The sequence below is a fragment of the Sus scrofa genome, chromosome 4 (genome assembly GCF_054392235.1).
Source record: "Sus scrofa isolate SSC_HxYL_T2T_F1_AM1 chromosome 4, Sscrofa_HxYL_maternal_Yorkshire_Landrace_v2.0, whole genome shotgun sequence".
In the NCBI taxonomy this organism is placed as follows: Eukaryota; Metazoa; Chordata; class Mammalia; order Artiodactyla; family Suidae; genus Sus; species Sus scrofa.
In genome coordinates this window covers 4,594,394-4,610,398 of record NC_139386.1, presented here as the reverse complement: position 1 = coordinate 4,610,398, position 16,005 = coordinate 4,594,394, and the positions used below count along the sequence as shown (strand labels likewise).

Sequence of the window (16,005 nt, the reverse complement as noted above, 5' to 3'; positions counted from 1 at the left end):
TCAGTCCCTGATGCACTGTGGTCTCCTCACCCCTGGAATTTAATGGGAGTGGGATTTTATCTGGTTCCAGCCCCCCCACCGCCCCGGAGGTCACGTCTCTCTTACAATCCCACGTAATTATGAACCAATGTTGGCGCTCGTACCACACTGTGGGACATGCTGCTTTAGACCTTTGAGTGTGCTGGGGGGTAGGAATCATGATCCTTAGCCTACAGATAAAAGACCTGAAGTCCACATGGAGAACAAACTTGTGGGTGCCGGGGGTGGGGGAGTGGGATGGACAGGGACTTTGGGGCTAGTGGATGCAAGCCATTACCTTTAGAAGGGATAAGCAGTGAGGGCCTGCTGTCCAGCACCGGGAACTACAGCCAGTCTCTTAGGAAAGAACATGATGGGGGATGATGTGAGAAAAAGAATGTAGGCATTTGTGGGATGGGCTCACGTTGCTGTGCAGCATAAATTAGCACAATTGTAAATCAACTATATTTTTTAATTCTTAAAAAAATACATTGGGTTTGTAAAAAATATACAAAATAAAGCTAAAATAAAGCATTTGATTTAAAAAAATAATAAAAAGACCTGAAGTTCGGAGAGATCAAATGACTTCCCCAAAGGCGCAAAGCCAGGAAGAGACGGAGCCAAGATGTGAATCCAGTTTTTTCTGCCTCCACAGCCCCTGCTCCATTTTTTTTTGGGGGGGGGTGGGGAATACACAGCAGCATGCGGAAGTTCCCAGGTCAGGGCTCAAACCCAAGCCATGTCAGTGATAACACCAGATCCTCAGCCACTAGACCACCAGGGAACTCTGAAATTTGGTTCTTAAGAGAACCAGGGAAATAGAAAACTCCACTTTTCTTTACTCAGATGAACCATCCAATCAACTAGTCAAGTGGTCCTGGACTCTGCCCCCCACATAGGACCCCCGCCCATCAGCTGGGACTGTTTTATGCCTCGGCCACCACTGGCAGGAAGCCTGGAGTCCATGAGCTGCCCAAAGGCCTAGAAAAGACAGGTACTTTTTTTTTAAAATAGCGTCGACATTTAAAAACAAAACTGCACAGGCAAGAGGAATAAATGTTTAATAATGCTATTATTTTGAATTTCCTCACAATAATATTATGTGGTTACATTCAGTCGCTACAAAAATTTTGTTCCATTTGCCAAGAAACCTGAGGGTCGATTTTCTCACTTGGCAACATTTCCCGAGTATAAGGAAACATCATGAATAAAGAATTATTTGAGGCCAATCATTTCAAAGACATGTTTTAACAGAAAAAAAAAAAAAAACCCACTGTGTTCAGTATGGGAAATGGTGCATCTTTACATATTTCCCAGGAAATGGGGTGGGGTCACCACGAGTGAGAGTTTCGAAATGGCTCTGGGGGCTGATGTACGGAGCACAGAATCTCCAGAACAGATACTCTACCCTTAAATATGTCCCTTCTCTCTCCATTCCAGAGCTGCTGAGACACCCGGCCCTCCCACTGTGTGCCTCGGATTTAAAAACAAACAAACAAACATGTCATAGGGAGTGCAGGCTTCCTCATGTTACGTGTGAGCATTTTGGACAAGATGGGCTTTCTCATTCTTCACAGAGAAAAGAGCGCTTGTGCCCTCATCAGGGTAAACAGGCAGGAGAATTTGCACCAAAAGCCAAAGCAGGCTTTCTCCAGCTTACAGCAGTGACTATTCCACCTGTCTACCAACCTCAGCCAGCTCAGATGAAAATATTTCTTTTCACCGCATGACTGCCCTGTTGTCCGTAGGCACCCGATGAAAATGCATCTGTGAGCAGATCAGGAACAAAGGCCCTCTGCCACATAGGAATGTCCCCAGGGACTTTCTACGGTAAGGTGTTAAGACTTCAGAACCTCTTCTTGTAACTGTAAGTCACTGAGGGGAGAAGACTCAATCAGCCAATTAGCCATCATTAGCATCAGCTTATTAGCTGCAATTACACAATTCCAAGGTTCTGCTCTTGCGGGTGTCCCCATGTGAATTTCCTCTTTGGTATTTTCCCCACATATCACGTGTCTCACTCTTCGAGTCAGACTTAGGAGGTGTCCGGGGAGGGATCAAGAAACCGACTGTTTGCAAGTCCCTAGGGCATCCTGAGAGGGGAGGTCCTGGGACCACACTGAGAGAAACCCTGCCGTGGTTCGAGGGGGTCCTGGGCTCTTCCAGCTCCATCCTAGACTTCATCCCATCGATACCCCAGACGCCACACACCGTGGTTCATTCTTAGAGTCCCAAGGACCACTTGGCCAAAGCAGGAAGGAAATTATCCGGCCTCTTTTGGATACTATGCTTTTTTCTAAATAATCATCAGGTTTGGGGGGGGTTTTAACAACAGTTTAAGGACTACTGAGAATTTGAAACAGCATCCTTTCCCACTGAAATGCTTCCTCCCAAAATGACCTGTTTTTTGCTTCCTCCCAAAAAAGAACCTGTTTTTTTGGAGGCTTCGAAAGCTCCCTATTTTTTTTTAATTGCATGTCATTCAGCCTCCCTTTTCCTTTTGTTCTTTGGCCCAAGTTCTGCCATCTGGTCTTGAACTCGCTAATTCAATCAACATACCTGTTAGGTCTACTGTGTACAAGACACTACAGCAGGCACCAGGGAGCCGGAACTAAAGAAAGCAACATGGAACCAGCATTTTGGAGAGTAAATATAAGCATCAACTCCCACATTTAGGATTAATTTCTATCCCTAAGGATTAATAATAATAATAATAACAGGAGTTCCCGTTGTGGCTTAGCAGGTTATGAACCCAACTAGTATCCATGAGGATGGGGGTTCGATCCCTGGCCTCGTCCAGTGAGTTAAGGATCTGGTGTTGCAGAGAGCTGTGGTGTAGGTTGAAGATGTGGCTCAGATCCTGTGTTTCTGTGGCTGTGGTGTAGGCTGGCAGCTGTAGCTCCAATTTGACCCCCTAACCTGGGAACCTCCATATGCCTCTGGTGTGGCCCTATAAAAAAAAAACCCAAATAATAATAATAATAATAGAGCCTCTACATTTTTAAAAGACTAGAACAACTCTGCACATTAAGCACACTATGCTACAATGTTCTTTTCATGGGCCACCGTCTCATGATACCACGTGAAAAATTCTGCTTAAAACCCCCAGCAATGGGAAGTTCGCTGCTTCTAAGACAGCGTCTACAGCTGAGCATCTCGGGGCTCAAGGCTCCAGAAACAGTGCCTGGCACTAGAACGTGGAAGTGGAAACCCATCACGACTAACATTTCAGTCCATGTAAACTGCACCCAAGCCCGTGGATCCTGGCTTCTGCAACAAACCTCAAAAGAGCCGCAGTGACTCAGGGCTTAGGATGTCAGGCTCCCCTCTGAGGGTGTATGTGCATTAACATTTTTACTTCTCACAACCCCAGGAAGAAGGTATTATGATTATTCCCATTTTGCAGAGAAGGAAGATGAGGCACAGGGAGGTTAGGAACAAGGCCAAGGTCACCCAGAGTGAGTGGGACCCAGCAGCTGGTTCTAGAGCCTGCGTGTGGAGCGCCATAGAGATAAAGATGGTTCTCTCCCGTCCAAAAAGGAAGCCTCCCTGAAGCTGGGCATCTTCTCTGGCCTGGGCTTCAAGGACCCCACCCCTCTCTCTCTAGGTGCGCTGGCCTGAAACCCGGTTCCCCAGGTGCCAGTGTGAAACCTGCCCCACACAGGTGCCAGCTGGTAGCACCGCTACCTGAGGAGTGGGGGCAGGCAGGGACCTGGGGGTCCAGCTGGAGCGGAAGCACCAGGGCAGGTGCATGGATGCCAGGTGAGCTGAAGCCATGAGGATCTGACGGTGGGACTCGGCTCACTTTCTGGACAGAGAGATTTGCCCAATGACCCAGGCTGAGGTCGGGACACCAGGAAGTCAGGTGTGCGCAGAGAAGACGGACGCAGGAACGGAGCATCGGGACCTTGGAGGGGAGGCTGCCCTGAGCCCCCAGCCCCCAAGCCCCCCACCTCCTGAGCCCTCGTCACCCTCATCCTAACCGTCACCCATCCCTCTTCTCCCCACTGCGAGACTCAAGCTCCTGGCCAGCGGGGGCCACCCTCCAGCTCTGTGTCAACCATGCCTCACACGCAGCTGGCTTTTGGAACTGGGATTTGATGCAGTTTAACTATCTCCCCATAAGGGCATTAAATGTGGGCAAATGAGAGGTTTACCCCTGACAAACGGGGGAGGAGAAGGACCTCAGAGGTTACACCCAAATGTGGGTGCACCTGTAGGATGTCCATCAACCACCCACACACGGTGCTCTAATGGATCCCCAAACAGCCCGGGAGGGTCACTTCCACAGAGGCTACTGGCCCAGGGTCACCAGGGACCCAGGAGAACGCAGGTCCAGCTAACTTCACTCCCCACCTTCCATATCATACCAACTGCTTCCGCTTCCAGTGGTTTCTGGGTACAGCAGATAAAGAGCCGACCCAGAGATGAGGGTCCACGAGCAGGTGATCTAGCATGCGTGCGCCCAGGCAGACCATGTGGGACGTGGGGACATAGGGCAGGCGAAGGGAGGAGGACAGACAGGCACAGGTGCATGTCTACCAAGGTCCCTGAGAGGCGGGGAGAGCTGGCCTGAGCCTGCGAGGACACTTCTCACCCTATCCCAACGGGGGACGAGAGCGCGGGTCCGTGTCCCTTCACTAATCATCCCTGGTTGGTGGCAGGGGTGGGGGTGGGGAGGGGGGTGGGAATCACACTCCCAGACAAGCTCCAATCTTGGACTGAGGGCCCCCAGGAGCCCGGGGGAGGTCCTCCAAAGCAGAGCCCCTGGGAGCAGGAGAGGCACCCAGTGGGGGAGGGACAGTGGGGGAGGGGCGCTGCTGCATGTGCACAGGTAGTGAGGCTGCCCAGGTAGGAACCGGTAATTCTGACAGGGCAGGGGGTCTTTATGTCCTTAGAGAATGGGCACGACTCCTTTCCCCCAGCCTGGTGGACTGGAAGGCTGAAAGGGGGCGGGAGGGAGGGATAGGCATTCGAAGTAGAGGGAACAGCAAAAGCAGCACAAGAGACTGAAGAAAGCTTCCGGGAGGAGGGCCTTGGAGGTCAGGCAGCCTTTAAGGTTTGATCTCGAGGACAAAGGAATCCCGGCGCAGATCCACAGGGACCTGGGTCACCGGACCAGCTGGCAGAGCAGGTTCCAGGCCTGCACTGGGAGGCAAAAGTGAGGGACCCTGGCTCTGGTGCTTCCGAGGTGACGCCCGAGGAGTAGAGGGGACAGTAGCCTCTAAGTCTCGCTGATCCAGACAGCCTCCTGTCCGGAGTGGCGCTGTCCTCCCGCCCCAAGTGACCACCCAGGGCCTGGGAGCGCGAGTGTTTTGCCTGCTTCACATTCTCCGTGAAAACAGGCAAGTGTTTGATATTTAGGTGCTTTAATGGGCCCTGAAAAGAAATTAGTCTCATTCATTTGAAGAACAAAGGCCTCTCCCCACCCCCTACCCGGTGAAATTCTTAAGTGCTTCCACTTAATAGAAATGGAAATTACCTCTCAAAACATTACTAAAACTAATCATGGCAATTTTTACACGTCTCCACAATTGGCTGTGCCATCCTCTCTCCTGCTTTGATGAGCAGTGACGAGCAGGTGCCTGTTCCCCCCCCCCCAATCACTTGGCGCAGCCTTGATAAGCGTGTACCGTGCCCCTCCCCCACACCTGACTTAACCAATCATCTCTTTAAGGGAAAATAATATTTTATAACATCTCCAGGTAGGAAGGACTGCAAAATCTATAAGACAGCATCACTTGGCTGGAAGGAAATATCCAACGCTATGCATATGGAAACCTCCTTCACAGACACGCGCCAAAGACCTATAAAAAGGCTCCGAAGAAGAAACAAATCGGTGAGACCCACAAAACGTAAGCCTTTGAAACAAGCAGCATCACATTTTTTAAAAATTTTCTTGCTTCTGGTTTCTCTTCCTGGAAACCCTTAACACTCGTATTTTAACAAGCCATCCTTCCTCTCTGGAGCTCTTCAGTGTTAGGACTTTGCTTCTGGGAGGAATCTGAAAAGTTCTGGAAGCGCCCAGGGACTGCCTGGCCTTGGTGGATCATGAGAGAGTCAACTACAATTTACACTTTTCGATTTGGGGTGATGACTTAGACGTAGCAGCCTTTAGAGACGTGCTGGCCGCTCAGCAGAACCTCCCACCATCCCACGTCCACAGAGAAGTAACTCCCTCCCCGCCCTGCACCGTGACCCGATGAGATCCGCTGTCACAGACGGGGTGTCACCTGCTCACACAGGCATCCCTTCTGCGACCTCGGGATCTTTCCAGAAATGCCTGCGGGAGGACTGCTCCTCCCTGGTACAAGGTCAGAGCCTGTCACAGGCTATTCTACGAGATACGTCGCTGACAGACAAGAAGGAACCATCCATTTCCTATAGAGACCTTTCCCAAGTCACCTTCTGAAAAAGTATGGGTTGGCATATACACACTGCTGTATACAAAATCGCTCGGTAGCAAGGACCCACTACATAGCTGGGAGAAATCTATTCAATACTCTGTGAGAGCCTCCATGGGGGTACAATCTGCATAAGAATGCACATATCTGTACACGTATGGCTGATTCACTTTGCTGTACACGGAAACTAACACAATATTGCAAGTCACCTATACGCCAATAACATTTTTTAAATTACCCCAAAAAGTACTGAAAGAAGAAAACACCACGGTGTAGAGGTTATGGGGAACTATTTTTTCCTTATTCACAGAATCTACTCATACACACCGACCCTGGGTAATCCAAAGAGAAAGTATTTCCCATCTAGAGAGGCAGAAGCTAAACCACCTACGTACCTGAAATGCATTTCCATACATCATGGCTTCCAGAGAATGGATAAACGAAAAAAGAGCCCAAGAATGTATAATTCTGCCCCTTAACTTATGAGGCAACATCTTGTGTTTGAACAGCACCGGGCGCGTGTCTTCCAAGTGTTCTCCTTTCTTCTGGCTATGCCTTCGAAACGAAACCCCTCTGCTCGGCTACCCCAGAGCGTCATCCCTGAACCTGGCAGCCAACGTCCTATCACCCGCCCCCCTGATCTCTCATCCTCCCAAACCCGCCCTGGCTCAGCTCGGGTCCCAAGGATACGGGGACCTGGTCCCTCTACCCGGAACATCCTTCCCTTCCTGTGCCCACAGGGTCAACTTCTGCTCCCCCTTCCAGGTTTCACTTGCGACCTCATCTCAGCTTCCACCGCCACTGTTTTTATTTGTGTAACATTTCTGTCTCCCTCCGAAGACGGAGGGCGCCTCCAGAGCAGGCAGGCAGCGCTCCTCCCCGGGGACGTGTTCCACGGGGACCACCAGTGCCGAGCAGATGCTACCAAGTAAACAACGACTGAAAGCACAATAGCAGCACTTCCTGTGCCAGGACCATTCTAGTCATGTCTTTGCATAATTCCTTCAACTCTTCACACAAACCTACGAAGCAGGTCCTGCCCACTAGCCCCAGGGCAGAGGTGAAGAACCCCAAGAAACACATCCGTTAACTTAGGGTTAAACATTTCCCCAAAGGGGACTCGTTGCCAGGATGGATAAATGAAGAGGTTGAGATGAACAGACAGACAGCACTATACACAAAATAAGTAAGGAACGAGGACCTCCTGCACAGGAAAATCTACTCAATAGTGTGTAATAACCTGCCTGGGAAAAGAGTCTGCACAAAAGAAGGAGAGGCGTACAGCTATAACTGATTCACTTTGCTGCACACCTGAAATCTAACACAACAATGTAGGTCAACTTTATTTCAATAGTTCCCATTGTGGCTCAGCAGAAAGGAATCTGACTTGCATCCACGAGGACGCAGGTTCAATCCCTGGCCTCGCTCAGTGGGTTAAGGATCTGGCATTGCTGTGAGCCCTGGTGAAGGTTGCAGATGCGGCTCGGATCTGGTGTGGCCAGCAGCTGTAGATCTGATTTGACCTTTAGCCTGGGAACCTCCATATGCCGCAGGTGTGACCCTAAAAAGACAAAAGAAAAAAAAATTAAAAAACAAATAGGTTAAATAACTTTTCTAAATCCACATGGCTGAGAAGTGTCGGAAGCAGGAGTTGAACCTAGAAACCGCAGAAGGCACGGCCTGCCCCACTTCTGAATTTTGCCTCTCTAGACATAGTTGTTCCTCTTTCTGCTGTAGAAATGCAACCCAAAAAAGCCAAATTAAACCATTTGTCCCAACAAGACCACCCAAGTAATAACTGTCAAAGACATCATTAGCTTCCATGGTTTTGACTCCTTCTGGTGATTTCTCAGTATGTCATACTTGATTGATTAAACATATGTATTGTTTTCTTTTTTACGCAGAACTACAGGCAGGTAATGGAGGCATGTCTGGATGACGGTGTGTGATTCGAACGCTGAACCACCCTTCCTCTGCTGTATTTACAAAGGGAGTTCCATGCAGGGTTAGAGTATAACCCACTTTTGCCTTGAAGCTGGGCTGGTCTTGCAACTGGCCTTGACCAATGGAGCATAGAGGAAGTGACCCCCTGCCCTTCCCCAGCCTAGCCCTCGAGAGACCCAAATCCTTGATGACTCTCTGGGTGAACCCAGCTACTGCAGAAGAAGGTGGAGCACCCAACCGGAGAGAGCTGGCCCTTTCCCATGAGCCATCCAGCTGCTGAGGGCTCAGATGTGCATGAAGACATGTCATAACCATGGTGACCGTCCCCCACGGAGACCCCAGCTGAAAGCGGCCCATGAATGACCCAGCTGAGCCCAGCAACTCAAAACATCAAGGATAAACTGTTGTTTTCAACCGCTAAATTCTGGAGTGCTCTGTAATAAGGCACTCTCTCACTGCAAACCCCACAATTGGAAAATCCGCCTTGAGGAAGGAATTACAAACGCCATCTGTTCCTCGCCCACCGAGCCACCCCACCTGTCGTGGCTACTGACCTCTGCGTAAATATTCGGTTCCAAAGAGCACACTCATGTCAAGTGGGCTACCGAGTGGACCACAATTACCCCCCCGTCTCAAACGAGACCAATGAAGAAAACGGCCTTCCCCCACCCCAAGTGGCACTTCATTTTTTTCTTTGTCTCTATGAGGCTCCAGCCCAAGTCCTCCTCTCCCCAAGCCACTCACCGGGCTCTGCCAGCTCTTGGGTGTCCTGTCTGGTCCTCACGGCTGGGCCTGTCAGCTCCAGGACGGCTCAGCCGGAGACAGGAGCTGAGCACGTGAGCGACAGGGTCACGAGAAGAAGCAGAGGCCTTTGTCGGGGACCTGGGGATGGCTTCCCTCAGGTCAGCGGGACACTGGTCCCACGTGATTGCCAGGTCCTGTCTTGTCCCTGAGAACTGGACCCAGTCTCGAACCCCTGATCAGGTGGCCACTCACACATCACACGGCTTGGACACGTCCTTTGTGCCCGTTCCCATCCTGGGACATTCACCTGAATAATCCCTATACAGTGGAAAACACCCTTTCCATTTAGCTTCTCTAAGGCAAAACCCTGCAGAAGACAGATGTTCATCCTCGTGTTTCAGGCGAGGAAATGAAGCTCAAGGTGTCAGCCTGAGCTCGTGCAACGTCAGGGTTCAAATCTCCTCCTTTCTCACTCAACTCCATGAATCTTCTTCTGGCAGAAGTTGGGGCGGGGAGGGGGCACGACACAGGTGGTAACACAGTGGGGGCGCCGCAGGTGTCCTGAGTACGCACAGGACATGGGGAGTGGGCAACACCAGCCTCAGGTGCCCGAGTTATTCCCTGGAGAGAGGGGGTAGAGTGAGGAATGGAAGAGAAGGACCCCCTTGGAAACGCGGAGCCTTGACTGCTCCTTAACACTCAGCTCTGTCCAGAGTCGGGGGAGGAGCCGCTGGGCCTCCAGTACGGTTCTCTTTCTAGATCACAGGCTCAGGTCAACCTGTTGTCCACAAGCCACTGGCCTCGCTCGATTGCCCCTTGCGTGGCTGCAGTGGCCTGCTCTGCCCAGCATCTCCCACACCTGCTCCCAGGTAGAGCTCAACAGTCCAGCACATCTATCTTCCCCTGGTGGTGGTGGTGGGGGGTGTCCACCGCATGCCGTTTTACTCGCCATCACATCACTGCAAAAACAGGTGGGGGCGAATCGCCGGAGCAACTCCAAACGAATTTCCCCAAGTGTCACTATGAGCAGACCCCTCGACGCGACTGGATCTGATCTCTGTAATGCTCTTGGCTGCCTCGCATGGCGACTGCTAAGCAGCTTCTTCTTTGTTTACACTGTTCTCCTTTGCCTCCTCCATCCCTACGTGTCTCTCCTGTTCCTTACGGTCTGGCTCACCCCAGACTCCCCCAAATTTACTCATGTCCATATTTCTGTGAGAATAAGAATATCACCTTGACGCCCAGCCTCATTTCTTATATCACAAGTTCTGTCTTTCTGACGCAACCCTATCATACTGACCCTGCTGGGGCCCTGGATACCTATGCCTACACCTGCCTCCCTAAGACTGGACCATGGATTGTCCTTGGCAAGACTTCTTCCCGAGCCAGGAGTGCTGCCTTGGACTCCCTGTTGTACACAGAAAGAGCTACCACAACTGCCTGCTTCCTCAGCCCCATACACCTGCTGCTGGTCAGCTTCTCCCTGACAACACGCTTCTTCTTACCTACGAGCCGGAGCCATTTCCCATCCCCTTCCTCCATGACTCAATTGAAGGAACCCTGACAGCCAAGTTTCTCCTCAGATGCCAGCTGCTCCTGGGAGTGTGTGTGTGTGTGTGTGTGTGTGTGTTTCCTTCAGCCAGGTCCTCCTTGCAGTAACACGCACACATGGCCAAGCATCCGCAGGTCTCCATTTCCAAAGTCCATGCCTTCACCATCCCAGAAGGACCTGCCAAGGACCTCTGGACGTGCGGCACTCTAAAGCCCTGGCTTACAGTGAGAAACGAAGGTTTGCCAAGGGGAAACAAGTACCCAGTGCCATCCTCCTGCTCACCTGTCTGCCCAACGATGGAGGCGCTCAGCCGGTGGGGAATCCTTGAGGACACCTTTAAGGTCACTCGGATCTGATAATACCTAAGAAGAGAACAGAGGACAGGCTGCTGAATGTCAGACTGCTTATGCTGCCTGCTGCTAAAAAGACCCAGGCTTGATCCTACAGGTCAAAGGGAACCAGGGAAGGTCTGGGCCGCATGCATGATGACCCAGCATCAAAGAGAGAGTCATTCCATCAGCACAGTGGGAGAGGGCTGGGATGGGCCAAGTGGGAGACCGAAGTGGAGTTCCCTTGAGATCATACGAGGCCCAGCAAAGGTTGCTGGTGATGGAAACAGGAGGAAGGAAAAGCTAGGTCATGAGCTACAAGTACATTAAGGGGTTTGTGCTTGCTGGCGTCCACAAAGTCTATTTGACAGAAAAATAAGAGCTTTCATGCACAGTGGACAACTCAGACATAATTTGATTGCTACCATGTTGTAACACTTCCTTTAGAAACACAGCAGCTGAGGAAGTTCCCGTTACGGCTCAGCAGTAACAAGTATCCATGAGGAGGTGGGTTCCATCCCTGGCCTCGCTCAGTGGGTTAAGGATCCGGCATTGCCGTGAGCTGTGGTATAGGTCACAGACGTGGCTCGGATCCCACGTTGCTGTGGCTGTGGTATAGGCCGGCAGCTGTAGCTCCAATTAGACCCCTAGCCTGGGAACTTCTGTATGCTGTGAGTGTAGCCCTAAAAAAGCAAAAGAAAAGAAAAGGAAAGGAAAGGAAAGAAAAGAAAGGAAAGGAAAGGAAAGGAAAGGAAAGGAAAGGAAAGGAAAGGAAAAGAAAGGAAAAGGAAAAGGAAAAGGAAAGGAAAGGAAGGAAAGAAAGAAAGAAAGAAAGAAAGAAAGAAAGAAAGAAAGAAAGAAAGAAAGAAAGAAAGAAAGAAAAGAAAAGAAAAGAAAAGAAAAGAAAAGAAAAGAAAAGTAAACACAGCAGTTGAACTGCTAATCCTGAGGGTATCACCAAATACTTTGCCCAGCATATTTCTGTGCCCCTATTTTTGCTGTGTCACTGCCATTTCCAAATTCTGTCATTTCCGCACATCATGCGGACAGGTTCTCAGGCTGTCAGTCAACATCTGTCCCTCATCTGTCCCCTTTGCCCCAGGTGCAGAAGCACGTTTTGGAGTCCCGTGCCCTGCAATTAAAAACCCTTTCATCTGCAAGCACTTGGGAACCTTTCTGGCCGCATCATCGTTCTCTCCTTCCAGTGATTTCAAACCTACTGTGTAATAAAAATGTGAATAAAACAAAGTGAAATCGAAGTAAAACAGACCACGAGCACATCAGTCTCGCGTGGCTCCCTGAACTCACAGCTGGGAGCTACTGAGCTCTCGACTCCGTGTGCTGCGCATATTCTCCGAGATGGTTTCTGTTGATGTGTTTATGTGCACGTGGTGATCCAAGGAGAGGCAGAGCAAAGAGCACTGGTACTGTACCATGTAGCTTGGGTGACATCATTTGAGAGCTGAGTGACTTTGAGTATATCACATAACTTTCTCTGAACTTGTTTTTATATCTGTAAAAGGAGGGTTTAAAAAGGGGGACGGGAGGGACCTATCATGACTTCTGCTTCCAGGAAAGATGGAGTAGGCATACATTTCCCTACTCTTCTTCCTAAGTACAACTAGAAAATCCGAAAACAAACAAAAGAAGATTCTTAAAGGTAAAGAAGAAAGCAAACAGTCTAGGGACCTCAGGGTCCAAGGAGAGACATGATAGTGATTTTCTGCCTTTTCTTTTGGCCTCATTTACAACAGAGCGAAGCCAAGAAGCCAGAAATGCTAACAGATGGAGGGGGAAAGGCCCCAACAAAAATGTCTGCTTTCTCTAGACAAAGGGCCAGGAAAGAAGCAGCCTAGCAAGACAGAAAAATTTTAAGCAATAGTAGTTTTACCCCGGTCAAGCCATACAGGTGAAAAAAAAAAAAAAAACAACTGTGGCATCACCTCCACCCACATCGGCAAAGGCCAAATTGAAGCCTAGATGTCACCACTGCCAAGCTGTAAGAAGCATCTTTTTCCACCTGGCAAGACAGGGTCTCCAGTAGAGAGCCAGATTTTCAATACCAGTGAATAGTGATGAGCAGTCCACTGAGCCTGGCTTCAGTGCAGACCATATGGGCAGCCTGGCACTCTACCCCCACACAGAAGCCACAGGGCAAAAACATCCCCAAGGGATCTTTTATAAAGCTTCAAAGGAAATTCTATAAAGCCTTTCCAGGAGTTTCTGCTGTGGCTTGGTGGTAACTAACCTGAATAGTATCCCTGAGGACGTGGGTTCTATTCCAGCCTCACTCAGTGGGTTAAGGATCCAGTGTCACTGGGAGCTGTGGTGTACGTCACAGATGTGGCTTGACCTGGCATTGCTGTGGCTGTGGCGTAGGGCAGTGGCTGCAGCTCCAATTTGACCTCTAGCCTGGGAACTTCCATATGCCACAATTGTGGCCCTAAAAAGCAAAAAAAAAAAAAAAAAAAAAAAAAAAAAACCCTTTCCAATCAATAGTCCTGAAGCAACTCAACATCTATTAGGCCAAAAACAAAAACTCACCTTAAATCTCACTCCTCATATAAAGACTATTTATTTCTAAGTGAATCAGAGATTTACATGCAAAATATAAAACTTTTAAGGGGAAAAAAAAAAACAGAGGAAAGCTTTGAGAGCTAGAGAGGTCTTAAACTTGACATCAAAAGCATAATCCATAAAAAATGTAATGAATTCAACCTCCTCAAAATTAAAAACTTTTGTTCTGTAAATTGTGCTACAAAGAGGATTAAGAGATGAGCCATGCAGGAGAGAAAATATCTGCTTCACATGTGTCTATTCTCAGTTTTTACAGACGTGGGATTTGTAAATTTTGCTACTTGCCATAGTTGATCTGTAATCTCACAAACACTATTTGGAGCTCCTTCAAGGTCATTCAAAGACGTGCTCAGAGGCAAAACGTTTGAGTGTGTAGCTTCCCACCTGAGGGCGAAAGAGACAGCACCCTACCTGCTCTTTTCAGCTCTTACACTACACAAGGGTCTTTTTGCAGCCTATCTACCGCCACAATTTTTTTGTTGGTGATTTTACTCTTTAAAATCACCTTTGATGAACTAATCAGAACTGAAGTGCTGGCTGTTCCTAAAAGCAAGAAGGCTGAGCTGTGCCTTATACAGAAAATGGTGTGTTAAGTAGGCTCCCTGCAGGTGTGAATTATACGACTGTCAGCCTTGAGTTCAATGTTAATGACCAAATGAACACACACACACACACATACACACACACACGCGCGCGCGCATGCATAGTAGATTTTTCTATCCATCTATCTATCTGCCTATATTTCTTTAAATAGAAACACCTAAAACAGGGTCACGCATTGATAAGTTGATGGACATGTTGTGACCAGAGGCTCCTAGGAACATAACCCTCTATTTCCTGTAGGAGCAATGGCTCATCACACGGAGATGGTTCACTGCCATCATGAAATCCAGAGGGGAAGCACGACGATGAACAGGCATGGACCACGGACACCGTCATCTGTGTGGGGAAGGCTGAGGTGGGGGAGTGGAAGTTTCCCATACTGTCCACAGCAGACAGCTGCTACTTAGCCATAGTTCATTACCACAGCGGGGGAGTGTTGGCTGTGTAAGGCTAGATCTTTCCAATGTTCAAGGGAAGTCAGAAATTTGGATTTTTAATAGACTACCTTTAAATGTTTAAATGTTGGTTCATAGATCAATGACAGTGACAGACACAGCAGCAAAAAAGCAATTAGCAGCAGCGGCCATGACCACAGCATTACAATAAAGCTGTGTTGACATAATAAAATACATTTGCAGGCTGAATCCCCATGGGCCGATAATTGGCAAACTCTGATTTATACAAATATAAGATGTCACTCTTAGTGTTTCTACAGTAAAAGACCAATGTGTTTCAATAACTTCATTAACAAAACAAGAGGCACAAATCCCACCACCGCCATCATCACCACCACAACCACCAGTAGTTGTAATAGTCTAATGCCTTCATCCCCAAATATAAAAGAGGCCAATCATTGCCAGAGGCTATGCACCACTTTTGCATCAGCCTGTGCTTGGAGAAGTTACAGTTATGCTCAAGATTTATGAAGCATCTCCGTGCCAGGACCTGCTCTGGGAACTTCCACGTATGCAATTTTGTTTGATCCTCCAAAAAGCCTCTGTAAAAGAAAGCACTACCTCAGGTGTTTTTCACAGAAGACATTGAGCCCCTGCAGATATCGAACTACTTAGCTAAAGTAGTTAAACTAGAAAAGGACAATGAGGTTCTCACTCCGGAAACAAGAGTAATTTGGTTTTGCCTAGTGCATCTCACTGGAGTCATATTTTGTTGCATAAATTTTAACTCCTTTGCAACCAACGCCAGAGCGCTATCTGAATTCTTGCTTCTTAAAAGCACTGCTGTTACCGAACCAGTCATCTTGAACTTCAGATGCTTTATAGCATATGTTGAAAGAAGTAAGTTTCTATTAGATTGGCCCATTTGGTTCTGTCTTGATTAAACAGAATGTTTAAAGTCCTTTAGCAATTCTCTTTTGTCTAACACGAAATTTCTGCCAGGTCATAAATTCATAAACCATGTCATACATGACAGGCATGAAATTAGCTGATCCCTCAAGGAAATCTTTGATGTGCTTACCATGGTTTCCAGCTTAAAGATGAGAAAACTATCCCTAGAGATGAAGGGGTGTGTGCAAGTTCACTTACTGAGTCATGTTAGCGCCTCTCCTAAAACGACCTTATTATTTCATGAGCAGACATTCTTTAACCATCTTGGAGTCACCTTCTTCCAGCTGTGGTGATTTAAGGAAGGCACTATGAAGAAGGGAGCAGCCAGCTCAGCTACTTGGAGAATGAGCAGGTGGTAGGAAAAGATGGAGGAATGGGGACCAAGGACCGAGAAGCTAAGATCAGGCAATGGGAGACTTCGGACAATGTGCTGGTGGGTCTGAATAGTCTAGATCTGCCCAGAACCCTTTGGGAAAATAACAGTATAA

At 48.6% G+C, this 16,005-nt stretch overlaps 1 protein-coding gene and 1 long non-coding RNA gene across 11 annotated transcripts in view; one reads left to right on the top strand and one right to left on the bottom strand.

Moving 5' to 3' along the window:
* FAM135B (family with sequence similarity 135 member B) overlaps positions 1-16,005 on the bottom strand; it is a 292,392-nt gene that overhangs the window by 118,400 nt on the left and 157,987 nt on the right. For 7 of the 10 annotated variants that reach the window (XM_085021007.1, XM_085021010.1, XM_085021009.1 and 4 more), the window contains one exon: positions 10,945-11,024. The exons of the other annotated variants lie outside the window; for them this stretch is intronic. In XM_085021007.1, coding sequence (XP_084877133.1) covers positions 10,945-11,024 — 80 coding nt within the window. Of the gene's footprint in view, positions 1-10,944; positions 11,025-16,005 lie in introns of those variants that run through there. 10 annotated transcript variants of the gene reach the window in all.
* On the top strand, positions 865-10,360 carry LOC146403652 (uncharacterized). The gene is made up of 3 exons (XR_014842914.1): positions 865-1,012; positions 1,459-1,848; positions 8,327-10,360. It is a non-coding gene; the product is annotated as an uncharacterized LOC146403652 (long non-coding RNA).